The 13962-nt window shown below is 34.4% G+C and overlaps 2 protein-coding genes across 4 annotated transcripts; one reads left to right on the forward strand and one right to left on the reverse strand.

Annotated features, from left to right (window-relative positions):
* Positions 1-650: 650 nt before the first annotated feature.
* On the reverse strand, positions 651-7249 carry LOC128219948 (nuclear cap-binding protein subunit 2-like). Of its 2 annotated transcripts, none has more exons than XM_052928146.1 (4): positions 7040-7249; positions 4198-4379; positions 3876-4014; positions 651-1638 (listed from the first exon to the last, which is right to left on the reverse strand). In XM_052928146.1, exons 1-4 carry the CDS (start codon positions 7103-7105, stop codon positions 1546-1548), a joined length of 480 nt encoding a protein of 159 aa, XP_052784106.1. In that variant the 5' UTR covers positions 7106-7249; the 3' UTR covers positions 651-1545. The 2 variants fall into 2 exon arrangements, with proteins under 2 accessions (XP_052784106.1, XP_052784107.1); XM_052928147.1 differs by lacking the exon at positions 7040-7249 and adding an exon at positions 4687-5043.
* Positions 7250-7394: 145 nt separating this feature from the next.
* On the forward strand, positions 7395-11360 carry LOC128219947 (GPI mannosyltransferase 4-like). Of its 2 annotated transcripts, none has more exons than XM_052928143.1 (3): positions 7395-7460; positions 7933-8061; positions 8615-11360. In XM_052928143.1, the coding sequence occupies exons 2-3, from the start codon at positions 7944-7946 to the stop codon at positions 10495-10497; spliced, it is 2001 nt and encodes a 666-aa protein (XP_052784103.1). In that variant the 5' UTR covers positions 7395-7460; positions 7933-7943; the 3' UTR covers positions 10498-11360. The 2 variants fall into 2 exon arrangements, with proteins under 2 accessions (XP_052784103.1, XP_052784104.1); XM_052928144.1 differs by lacking the exon at positions 7395-7460 and adding an exon at positions 7474-7495.
* The last annotated feature ends 2602 nt before the right edge of the window (positions 11361-13962 follow it).

The following is a 13962-nucleotide window of genomic DNA, read 5'->3' on the forward strand; positions in this document are numbered from 1 at the left end:
AGCTCAGAAAAGGACAAACGGAGAGTACATCAAATGTCTTTTACCTCTACAGGGGGAAACATAACTATCTTAAAATTAACTAGAAGCGCCGCAATGCAACGAAAAATAGATCTTTCATACCGGTATGGGAAATTAAGAATTACAGCCACTTAATTTCTTGTAGGAGTTGGAAAAAAGCAACAGCCTTTCTCCTTTCTATTTTACTCTAGTTAAGTATCTTATGTGTCAAGTTTTGCTGCAACATTCATACTAAGTTTCATGACCGTGACCTTGACCCCAACCCCCTCATAAGCAACCCCAAGCTTGTTCTTCACATAAGCTACCTATACACCAAGTTAATTCACTATAAATTAATCTTATATTAAGTTATGCAATGACTTGGATCCCACCCCACTATAAAGTAATCCCAAGCGAACTCTTCACATAAGCTTCCTACACACAAAGTTTCATCACTGTACATCAATCCTTACCAAAGTTCCTAAGCGGAAACCATTTTCATATGTTTATTAACCTTGACCTCCACTATCCATCATAAATTAAGCCATTGAGCGAAACCTAATGTTTTGCACCCAATTTTCCGCCCGCCCTAGGACGCCCTTTATATAACCTGTTTTTCGATGAATACCTGGTTAATTAAACACAATCTCAGATTATCAATTTAATATTTACATACAATTCATAATATTATTTCATTTCAATCGGCAGAACAGTGAAGTCCAGAGAGTCAAGTTCATCCCCATTAATGGATGCAAGACAAAGAATGCAAATAACCAGCAGTATAAGATAAATCATTATGTAAAAAAATAACACAACTACTATGACAAGATATTAATAAAATGATTTCTAAAACACAACAAAACTCATTATTTTTCAATTATACCATCTAAAAATAACTTATAATCTCGTCCATTCTATCCCCCAACATGGTGGTTTTGTTTGGCATTTAATGTTGCTATTTTGGTCCTCTTGGAATGATAACACAAAAACATTTGTTCAATGGTCAATTGCTTAAAATGTTTGTTGTTTCGTGGTTTTTTTGTTAAATTTTGTAAGAAAAATAAAATTAAACCTATTCAATGGAGTAAGTCCATGACATGACAGACAATAAATTGGATGCAAAGAGATGAACTATGGTTGATCAAGTTAAAATGTGTGATTAAAATAACAATAGCATAATCTTAAGCTTTCACATTTAGGGATAGCTAACTTGGGTTAAAAAGACTTAATCTATGATGAAAAATAAAAGATACAAATATATAGCTACATTCATGTATGTCATTTATATTGTTTTGCTGCATATATTGATATGGTATAAATATGCTAAGATTTCTATATTCATTAACTCAAATGAATTGAAGAATGAATTACTACTGGAATCCCTTCATGAAAAGTGAACTTACTGTTATGCAAGACCTATAAGATATGCCACGGTATTAGGCTATTAAAATAATATTTTAAAACAAGAGATGCCATGTTTCTTCTACATGTTCTTCACTCAAAGCAATAATCAATGCAGACGTTTCAAATCAATCATCCATAATGACGTCACAATGACTCCCGGGGTCGTATTTTGTTGGCGACAATTTTCCCGTACCCGCCTCTTCCCTCATCATAGTCTGATCTGTACTCGTCTCGAACCTGGAATATTAACAACAAATATAACTAGTCATATTGAAGAAAATATAGATGTTGTATTACAAAGGGAATATTAAGCGTATTCAGATAATTATCATTTGAAAAAGAAATAATAATTAAATAAATATTTTAGCCCGAGAGATGGGACTATATAGATATATAATTATGCAATGTTTTGTGATTATTAAGTTGCTATCTAATTTTCATTGTAAATATCTGGAACAAGTTGTAAACAAAAAAAATAAAATGGTTTGGTTAGGGTTACATCCTTTTCAAATGCAGGTAAAGTAGGCAGGCTTTTTTCTTTTTCTTATTAGGCTTTATATATAGGAACATAATTGTCATATTTTTATAATGGTGTTAAGGTAATATTCTGAATAAAGCTTTAAAGGTTTTAAACTACATATTAAAACACAGAACAAAACTAGAACTCCGCAAGTCGGATGTGTCGCCTAACGAATTATTTACTGTCGACATTATAGCTGTTAGATTGGCATTTTATTCATTTATAGACAATAATGTTGCCATTTAACTTTCAAGTGTAGGTGGCATTTGAACCCTTAATCAGATATACCTACGGAATAAGTTTCAGGTTGAAACCTCCTATAGTTTACGAGTTATGCCACGGACAAAACATAAGCAAGAAAATTAACAAAGGGCAATAACTCTAAAAATATGGCAGCAAGAGTAACAGTTCTTGTGCACTGCACTTGCCCTCAATGAGATCTATCTAGCTATGAAGTTTCAAGTTGATACCTCTTAATATTCTTCAAGATATGCCCCGGACAAAACTTTAAGCATGAAAATTAACAAAGGGCAATAACTTTAAAACTAAGAAAGCAAGAGTTACTGTTATTGTGCACTGCACTTGCCCTCAATGAGATATATCTAGCTATGAAGTTTCAAGTTGATACCTCTTATATTCTCCAAGATATGCCCCGGACAAAACTTTAAGCATGAAAATTAACAAAGGGCAATAACTTTAAAACTAAGAAAGCAAGAGTTACTGTTATTGTGCACTGCACTTGCCCTCAATGAGATCTGTCTAGCTATGAAGTTTCAAGTTGATACCTCTTATATTCTTCAAGATATGCCCCGGACAAAACTTTAAGCATGAAAATTAACAAAGGGCAAAACTCTAAAAATATGGAAGCAAGAGTAACAGTTCTTGTGCACTGCACTTGCCCTCAATTAGATCTATGTACATATGAAGTTTCAAGTTGATACAACTAATAGTTTAGGAGATATACCCCGGACAAGCGAAAATGGGACGCGGACACCGCCGCCGCCGACAAAAGTAACCCCTATATGTCGTCTTTTCAGGCGACACAAAAAGTAGGGTTGGTGCCTAATTTGTAGGTAGGCGCCAAGGTCGGGTAACCCGAACCAAATGTTGTTGTTTTTTAGGCCTAAGTATTCAAGTTTGGTATGAGCAACAAAACTTAAAGATGCACTATTACTCCTAAATAAGATTTACCACAATTAATACTATTGTTTTAATATTCCAAAAAGGATGAATAAATGTCGAAAACAACTATTCTTATGAAAGATACCAAGTTTAATTTGATAGAAATGTGCAAACAACACAGTATTTCTACCTTAAGGGACTCGAGTTAAAATCACAGTCAATCTTTTAGCATTCACCAATCATTTAATATTTTTGCGTTTTCTGTTACTAAATACAGGGTTACATCCTTGTTATCAGTATTATTTTTTTTTCCATAAATGCATTGTTTAGTAAGAAGTTAAAGGTTTATCAGTCAAAATTGATGTTTGTTATACATATGTATGTATTGATTAGTAAGTAGTCAAAGGTTTATCAGTCAAAATTGATGTTTGTTATACATATGTATGTATTGATTTTGAATATTAAAGAGTGTCACTTTAACAATGACAACACAGATAAAATTTCATAACTTCCATTTCTTTCCTTAACAACAGATAAGTGTATTATATATTTTTCTTAAGTCACTTCAATACAGGTCTACCTCACCAAATATAACAAAAAAAGAATAGCTATCACAAATGAGAAACTGGAACCATCTAAAGTTAGATGCATTTTCCTAGTTCTGCACAAGTTATCTTTTGGCTTGCTGGAACATTTAATGATTTCATTGTTTAATAGAAATACCTGGATCAAAATTGAACACTAGGCTAACTGTTTTTTTCTATAAGTTTTTAAAATAATAACTACAATTAATTATTAAATACATTATAAGAATGACTTTAAATGACACGACCTGTCCTCCAGATTTCCCACGACCATACTGCCTTCCCTCTTTGAAACCAACATCCCAGTCTGTTCTCACGATTCTGTCATCAAGTCGGGTACCATTGACGTATCGTATGGCCATCTCCGCATCTGTTCTTGTGTAATATCTAATACAAGGTTAAGAATAACTGTTAAGGGAATGCCTATATGTGTTATGTATGTCACTGTCAGAGCAAATGTGTACACAGCCCACAAAGAAGCCTTCCTAGACATCTAGTAACTCCCAATATGTTATTTTTACCTTAGAAAACAGACAAACTTAAATCAAGATCTTACTCATAAAAGGATACTCAACAAAACAGAATCCACATGGGGTCTTTCTGATTTTGTCCAAGCCCATGACAATGCGCTTTATATCCCCACATCGGCTAAAGAGTTCATGTATCTGTTCTTCTGTGGTGTAGAAGGAGAGATTGCCTACATATAAGGTGCTGCTCTCAAGAAGGAGTCTCTCCTGCTCTGTACGACTTCCCTGAATGATATAATAGAAATGTATATTCATATACAAAATTTGTTTACCATCTTAAGGTGTCAAGCTGTTATCTTAACAAGCCCACATATATATATATATATAGTGATTTCCATAAACTTGATATAAAGGTGTGCGTCATCAGAAAAATCTGACAAATTAAATATTAACATATTTATGGGAGCAATATTTCTGCATGTATTTTTAGGTCACATATTATTTAACTAAAAAGGACATTGAACTTATAATAAAGGACAATCATTTAACAGCATAGTTTAAGTTATAAAACTTTGACTAAAAAATCAAGTACCGGGTAAGTATTGTTGGCAAGCAAACTGAAACAAAGAGTAAATGACATCCAAATGCTTTTCTTTCTTGAGAGAAAAATATTGCAAAGGATTTATACATACTCCACTGAAATCAGACAATACTGCGAAACAAGGACACAAGTTTTTAAAAAAAGCTTATTTTAAAAGAGGAATGTGAAAAGCTTGACTAAACATGTAGTTATCTAAGTAGTTAGATATCAAATAATTCCTAGCAATTCCATCCTGTAATGTTTTGAAACATTTTTATTGAAATTCAGTAAATGGCTTGAAATTCAATAAATAAATTCAGGACTACTTTTCTATTTATAATAAAGCTTTAATCGAAAGAAATCAGTGAACAACATTTTATTGATTCTGTGAAAATTTGCCACTAACGGTGATGTAGGAGTCGGTCTTGGTCTGTACAACTGCCTTGAATCTTGAATATAAAACAAATCACAAAGTTCATATATAGCATGGTGTATGGTTAGAAATTTTGTCGCCATGAAAGTGCAGACAATCATGCAAAATCTTGTTTGGTATGTTACATTCATTTATTGAATAATTTACATGTACATTGCCTTTCTTTGGAGTTCCAATGATTTGAAGACGTTTGGTAAACAAATTAGAAACTTTGTTGGCAAAACTGGCATTATGCCATAAACAATGGCTTTGGCCATGCACAAAATGGAAGGGAACATAAATATGTTATAAATCTTTTGTTACAAAATCATCATTATACTTACAAGAAACAAAAAGGTTACAGGCAAATTGATAACAACTATTGAATTAAACCTAGGAGGAAAAAAGGACTGGTGACTGGAACACACACTTTTTCAAACCTTTTTCTGCAAAGGCCAAGTGCCCTTAGAGACAATAAATTAGGGAACCCCCCCCCCCCCCAGATTTTTTCAACTATGTTTACCAAAACACTGCTAGAAATTGGACTTTAAATATATAATATCCTTACACAATATGCTAAAATAACCTATCAGAAGGAGTCTTCAACATACCACTGACAAATTGATGAAGGAAAATGATATTTATATATATATAAATTAAATGCAATAATATGACAAATTGTGAAATTTGCTTCCACTTTTGTGAAAAAGGAGTATTTTGAGACTTGTGTAATGTGCCGAATTCCGGCCCCCATTTGAGGTAGAGAAAAAAACTCCATATATTTTAGATGCCCATGAGTTGTTTAATATATTTTTGGGTATTGACAGACTTGTGCGTCAATACTTGCTACTTTTAATTCAATGGTTAATGCAGCCCTGCCATTGGTCCTGATTTTTACAATCTCAAAAGGTATTCAAAGTTAAAATTGATACCAGACACTTTAAATTGGGTTTTTGGGTAATCTTCTGGAGAAAACATTTATATTAAAATCAAAATATTATAAGGCTAGCCACAATAATGTGTGATAGGGGAACTTCTTTAACATTTGGACAGTCATTATGTTTCCTTCACGAGTTGCCCATACAAAAGATCCTGAACATGACGTTTATATGGACATATATGGCATAAAAAGATGATCAGTCGCAAGTCAATGCCTTCCTGTTGGGTTTACCTACATACCTACATGGTGTAAGTAGTAATGAAGACATGTTTAAGGTCATTCTTTTATAACTAACTGTATTATTGGCTTGATTAATATAGGTTTGTGTATTTGAACAGATGATCAAAAGGTTTCGCTGATGCCCATTATTCATTTGCTAAGAAAACAGTGAAACTACACTGAACTTATCACACCAGTAATGCACCAGTCAATTGTAACCACGGTCCCCCAGGTCCGGGGGTATACCGGGGATAGCCGGGAAAATGGGCGGTGTTTTACCTTCCCGGTGGCCCCCACAGTGCAGGGTGAATGTGGTGGTTCTGTCTTCACGCCGAATACAGCGGGGAATGGACCTTACCTAGGGTCCCTGGGGTGAGGGGGCATTTAGCAGGGATTTTACCATCAGTTCGTCCCCACAGGATGGAGATTTTACCCGGGCTTGGCTGTACTGAAAGTCAAAGTCCCCGCTATTCCCCAGACCTGGGGAGGGGGGCGTGGGTACAATTGACTGGTGCATAAAGTAAACCTGGGATGAAAAGCTAATTGTGCTATGTTAATCTCATGGAATGGAAGTAGAAGAGTTAGAATGAAAAGTAATTAACTAGATGTAGGTCTCAAACCACTGAATACTAGCACACACTCTACTGAACTTACCGGGCTCCTATATCTGTACCTAAGCCCTATCATGTTTCAGTTATTTATAGTATATATACTTAAGTCAATTATCATAGTAGAATTTTGTAACTTATCAACGAATATTTCGAAAGCCTTGGATGATACCACTATTGAGTTACCTTGAAATGCTGATCTCTGTAGGCGCTAATATCCGCAGACCCTAGTGCAGGCTTTAAAAGAGACATTTTTTACAAAAAAAAATATGTTCAATTTCGTTGTTTTTTTTGTTTTGCTTTCATATGAAGTAGGCAGCGAATAACTTTTGTGATCAATGTAACAAACGAAATCAATATCTTTGGCAATGTAAATACAGTATGATGTAAATCAATATACACGTAAAGTTTTTGATATGAAATGAAGATGTAAAATGATAATAAATCATAAAATGTATGTCATAGTGATGCACTCAAAAGTAAAATTTATTCATAGATTCTCTACCGGAAAAATGTAAACGGTGCGGGTATATTCTTTGTCAGGGAAATAAGTCCTACAACGCCGAAGAAGCATAATATTGATTGTTTTCGCCAGTAATTTGTAAAGGTGTGGAACACTGGTGTTTTTACTCTGATCTGACTGTGATTATCATGTGTTTTACCTAAATGTCTATATAGGCTTAACAGCTGAATATTGAGAAATGCTAATGTTCTACAATTTGAGTTGAATACCTTTAGAAATACAAGTACTAGTACCAAAGCATTTAGCCATGGCGATGGCGGAGTGCATTGTAAGCATATTGTACTCTAAATCAGAGGTTCCTGGACTGGAACCTAGTAGAACTAAAACCTAGTCACCATAATGCGTGTTAAAGGCAATAGACTTTAGTTACATGAGCGTTCTGGGATACTTTTTTTATTATTTTGACATTTCTTTTCTCCAATCTGCCTTAGTAAAATGAAGTTCTGGCCACACTGGTTGAAATATTGAGTAATAGTGACTGTATTGACACACAATGAAGGTACTATGATGTAGAGATAGTATAAATTTTGTAGAATATATTACAAACTTATTTCAGGTACAGGAGCCATGAAACAGCTAGTCATCTGGTTTGCCCTCATTGTTGTGCGGCTAGCATGGACACTGCTGCCTCAGGCGAGCTATATCCACCCTGATGAGTTCTTTCAGACTGTAGAAGTGGTTGCAGGTCTGTTGTAATATCATAATTGTCTGACGGAAAATCTGATGTATTTAACTTCTACTCTACAGCAAGAATCTTAATCCATTCAAGATTTCTTTTACTAAAACAAATTCAACATAAGATTCTTTTTACAAACTATGTTGATTTCTTGTAAAAACACTTACCTTTAAAGTTAGGACCCCTAGCTAGTTTCCAAATACAAAATAATATGGGTAAAAAGGTGTTGCAACCCTGCAGCCCCAGTTCCTACCCGCTTGTGGTTTGTATTGCAATCATTTTATCTCCATCTGTCAGTGCTATACCCGTCATCGAAATTAGACTATTGGATGAATAAGCCCGATTTTTTATACTATTGCTTGGCATCAATTTTTTTAACAAGCCCTGCTATATAAAATTCAGAATTTGAGCAACCCCAGAAGACATTTTACCAGTGCATGGCTTGTGGGCTTGTGCTAATTTCGACCATTGCTATACATGTACTTATCAAATAGTGTACAATGTATGCCAAGGACAAGATTTTATACATTTAATTTTTTTTTCTGTATTTTGCTTCTTTCAGGTGATGTTTTCAATACAAGCATTGTGAGAACTTGGGAGTTTACGTCTACATTTCCTCTCCGCAGCATAACAGTGAACAAGATCCTGTTTCATCCATCATTCAGACTGTTGGATCATCTGAGTACAGCCGGAATTGTCACTTTAAGTGGCTACAGTGTACTGATTGCCTCAAGACTGGTCATGTTTGTGTTGAGCTTATGGGTAGACTTTTGTGTTTTCAAAATCTGCAAACTCATAGGTGCTCAGGGTGTAAAAGCTGCTTTAATTCTTGCAAGCTCCTATGTGACCATGACTTTTCAGTGTCATTCATTTTCAAATTCTGTAGAAACTGTAGTTGTGATTTCAGATTTTTTGTTACTGATTTTAATGATCAAGCACAAGTTTGAAAGAGAAACTTCGGTAAAGAAAGATAAAAGAAAAGAGACAACACCGTCTGAAATATATGCGGAGCTGATTTCCGACAGCTCACCTGATGGCTTTGAATTACGACATAAGACAGCTTTTGCTAGAGCACGAAGACGGGTGCATTCAAGTGAATCTGAAAACACAGAGGCAAATGTAGTTGAGACTAAGGGAAACTCTTACAATCAATGCTCATACTCTGAGTGTGTTAATCCAGATAGTTTATGCTACATATACATTGTCTTGTTTAGCATTTTGACAGTTGTCGGAATATTTAATCGACCAACTTTTGTGTTATTTGGATTTTTGTTATTTTTCTGGTGGAATGATATTTACAACACAGACAGACTGTATTACAGATATTTTCTTATAATGTTTATTTCTTCAGCAATAACAACTATAGTAATTAGTGTTTTTGAAATCTTGTACTTTTGTGATAATCTGCAGAAACTGTATGAAAACCCAATATTAACTTTTCGGTACATTACACCAATTAATTTTTTCCTGTACAATATGTCACCTTCAAATGTCAGTGAGCACGGTCATCATCCATTCTATGTCCATCTTTTGGTGAACATGCCCATGTTGCTAGGGCCACTATTGTTTCCATTATGGCAGAACATTTTCAGCAGGATTTACAATTACTATTTCAGAAGAATTGAGAAAGATATTCCGGAAAATCTGTCTGTTAAGCAAGATAAAAACAATGCTATAGACATGTTTAGCTCCAACAGTCAGAGTTCAGACTCAAAAGACAAGACTGTCTCACAAAAACCCGTCTCAGTAGAATTGCGTCTGCAGCATAATATCAAAAATAACATATTGTTCTTTATTTATTTGCCTGTTATAATTTTGTCCTTCATTCCTCACCAAGAACTTAGATTTCTAATACCAGTGGTACCTCTAGCTGTTATTAGTGTAACCGTAGTTAGAAAAAATTTAGTAGGAATGGGTATTTTTTTTTGGATGTTATTCGTATGTTTTAATATTTTCATGGGTATTGTTTTTGGTATCTTCCATCAAGCAGGGGTTGTGCCATGTTTAATGGGGTTAGAAGGTTTGACAAAGGTTGATATGAATAGCAACAACAGTGGTGCAAAAATTAATCTGGCATTTAGTCACACGTATATGCCACCCAAACACGTATTGTTGGACCATGGGGACCATATCAATCTTATTGACTTTAAAGGAAAACCTATTGACCATGTATGTAGCTGTTTCCAAAATATGGAGAACTCTTTAACAGATCAGACAAGACATGATTGTCATGGATTATCAGGAAAGATTGCATATTTGGCTATACCAGGATCAGTAGTGGAAGAAATGAGAAGTCATTGTGGACAGTTTATTTATCTTGAACTTGTTGAAAAATTCTTTCCTCATGTATCATTTGAAGATTTACCTGAGCTTAGAAAGATAAGGACATTGGGAAATCTGTATGATCAGATGTCTTTACATTTGTATAAAGTAAAGTTGTTGTGATTTTAGATATGGAAATAGCAGATTTTTTTTGTGTTAAATGTCTTTAACTTTCTGGAAATACTATTATATATCAATGAATATATACCCCTTTTATTTTCAATCCCAAGAGGTTGTAGGTTTGATCCCTACCAGGGTTTCTTTCTCCTGACCTCTCAGGAAGGACACCAGTACTTGTTTCTGCCTAGGAAGCAGAGTTGAGAGTGAGTTTATTCAGCCTTAAGCAGACCAGATGCAATTGTTTTGAATCATTATGTCTCCCCCATAAATGGGGAGACATGTTGTTTTTGCTCGATTTCTCGATGTCTCACTTTTTCATTTTGCTATGAAAACTTCTCACTTTTTCATTAAACAGAATTATTATATGTCATGATTTATCATATTCTTATGATACACTGTCATGTCATACTGTAATTTACTTGCAAAACAAAATGTGTCATTGGAAAAATATGTTTTCGAGATAATTAATTTAAATTAACCTTCCTCCAAAGTCTTTTAAAAAGTTCTGCGTAATAATATTAGCTATGATGATGTTCAGACAATAAGTGAATGAAGTAAATATTATTAATTTCTTCCTTTTTCAAAATAGAAATGTTTCTTTGCCTTTGATCATTACTAATAGTAATGTTTCTTTGCCTTTCATCATTACGAATAGTAATGTTTCTTTGCCTTTGATCATTACTACAAATTAATTGATCACTTGTTGTAAAAGTTTCCTTTTAGCATTTATCAAACCTTTTTTAAGCAGTCGTTTCACCCTTGTGGAGTTGTTTCTTTACATTCAGTTTCACTCACATACTGTGGCTAAATTCACTTAGTCATTATTGCCTGATGTAAAATCTCTAAAATAAATAAGTATATATACATATATGTGTTTTTTAATTCCGGGTGATTCTTATCTCCCTCTGGGAGACTGTGGGATGGATCGAAATTCCGAATTACGGACACTACGGACCATGGACATTACGGACCAGACACTACGGACCAGATTTAGGGACACTACGGACCAGATTTAGGGACATTACGGACCAGATTTAGGGACATTACGGACCAGATTTAGAAATTTACGGACCAGATTTAGAAACTTACGGACCATGATTTAAACACATTTTTTTTTTATTATTCACTCATTAGTTTTTAATTTGTTAATAAATACTTGAATATGAGTGCTCAGTATGACGTTATATCTTCCATAAAACTGTGAAAAATCGCGTGAAGTTCGAATAGATCGGCATTTAAATCAGTTAAAAGCAACAGAAGATATATGTTCCAAAACAGTTTATTTACCAAAATAAATCGAGCACATATAAGAACACGTGGGTGATACTGGCGGCTGCGGACATCTGGCTACCCTCAAGAACACTGTCTGTTGTTGGCAGTCGCATGATGTGGTCGGGTGGTCGGACGTCGCTGTGGTTGATCGTCTCGTCCTATAATGTTAAAATGTTTTAAACACAAGCTATTGGTTCATCAGTTTTAACCATTTCTGAAACTAAAATTTGTCGAAATTTGAAATCTATGTTAGTTATATGTTTACCAAGTTCATCATCCTATCTCATAAGAAAACTGTAACATACCTGGACTTCCATAGACTCTTCTGGTCGAGTTTCATCATTACACGTGATGCACGTGAACTCTAACTCGGTCCCATCCACGTTCGCAGCATCATACTGGGCAATGGATATACCGGTACCACAGCGTAGATGTTGCCAACGTTCACATATGTCGCATTCCACGGCGCGGTGGTTTGCATAAACACCTCTAGACCAGTGGATACAACGAGCGCAAGGCATACTTATAGATCTTTTCAGTTTTATGGCAGAGGAAATTTTGAGGATGTAAGGGGGGGGGGGGTGAGCTTATTAACCCTCGCCATCGGGTTATACCCATTCGGCGAGCACGCTACGTTTTACAGTATTTCTACAGATTTAATAACATTTAAAACATATCGTCTTTAATCGTAGCGTGGGTGCTTTGGACTGTATATATATAAATATTCCTACACAGTATGTATAAGTCTCTGGTTAAAAATTCAATATTTAAATAATATCTTAAGAATCTATCACATACGCATTAAAATCAAACACTTCAAATACATCATATACAAACATTTTAGGCTCCGCCTACATTTTAAAAAAGATGTCTAAATTTTAAAATTCTTTACAATAGTAAGTGTTTATATATACAACGTATCCTTGGCATTAAAACAACTAGCTAGTGAGAAATTTTATTTATTTTTTTAAATGACAGATTTCTCACTAGTTAGTTTCCTAGTATGTAAACCTCAACTATTGCTTTATATTAAATAAACGATGTGTGTTTGTTGCAATTCTTGCAAACTGATTTTTAAAACTGGCAATTTCTGTTGCCTTAATTAGTTATAATTGTACCCGTAATTATCGGCGGTATATTACAAAAGAAACAAACATTACAATGACAACCTTTAATTGGCAATCATAAAAGTGTGAACACCCATTGTAACGGCGCACTTTCAATTAAATCAGATGAAACGGAAAACAAACAAATATGACTATTCAAAGTTTATTTCAGAAAGCAATCGATCACATATGAAAACATTAATATTCACATTTACAATTAGAAGATAAACACATATTACGTTCATTATTATTCGAATTATCATTATACTTTATTAAAAATATATTGATGTTTAACATTGGAATTTCATGGGATTTTTCAGTTACATTAAAGATAATTGTCATACTGAGCACTAATATTCAAGTATTTATTAACAAATTTCAGACCAATGAGTGAATAATTAAAAAAAACAAATGTTTAAAAACAATATAAATCATGGTCCGTAAATTTCTAAATCTGGTCCGTAATGTCCCTAAATCTGGTCCGTAATGTCCCTAAATCTGGTCCGTAGTGTCTGGTCCGTAATGTCCATGGTCCGTAGTGTCCGTGACCCGAAATTACGGGGGATTTTTCCTCCATCTGGGGGATATGGCACGTATGTGTCTGTACGTCTCTTTGTCTGTCAGTCTGTCCATCACAAATCGTGTCCACTCTATATCTCTTGAACCTCTTTTTGGAAAGGGAATTTTCCATAAATGTTCATCATATTGAGTCGAGTTGCATGTTACAACTACCTAGGTTCAAGGTCAAGGTCACACTTAGAGGTCAAAGGTCATATGACTACAGTTCATATCCATTCCATATCTCTTGAACTGCCTGAAGGATTTTAAATATCTTGCCACAAATGTTCACCATATTGCTACCATGTGCAGGGTGCATGTTACAACCAGCTGGGTTCATGTTAAAGTTCACACTTAGTGGTAAAAGGTCAAATGACTACAATTCGTGTTTGCTCTGTATCTGTTGAACCTCTAGAAGACATTTACTAAAGCAATATCCTATTAATATATACGAAAATATAACCAATAAAAGCAGTTAAACTTCTAGCTTTTACTGTTTTAATTTCATAGCACAATATATAAACATAGCTAA

Source organism: Mya arenaria, chromosome 15 (genome assembly GCF_026914265.1).
Source record: "Mya arenaria isolate MELC-2E11 chromosome 15, ASM2691426v1".
In the NCBI taxonomy this organism is placed as follows: Eukaryota; Metazoa; Mollusca; class Bivalvia; order Myida; family Myidae; genus Mya; species Mya arenaria.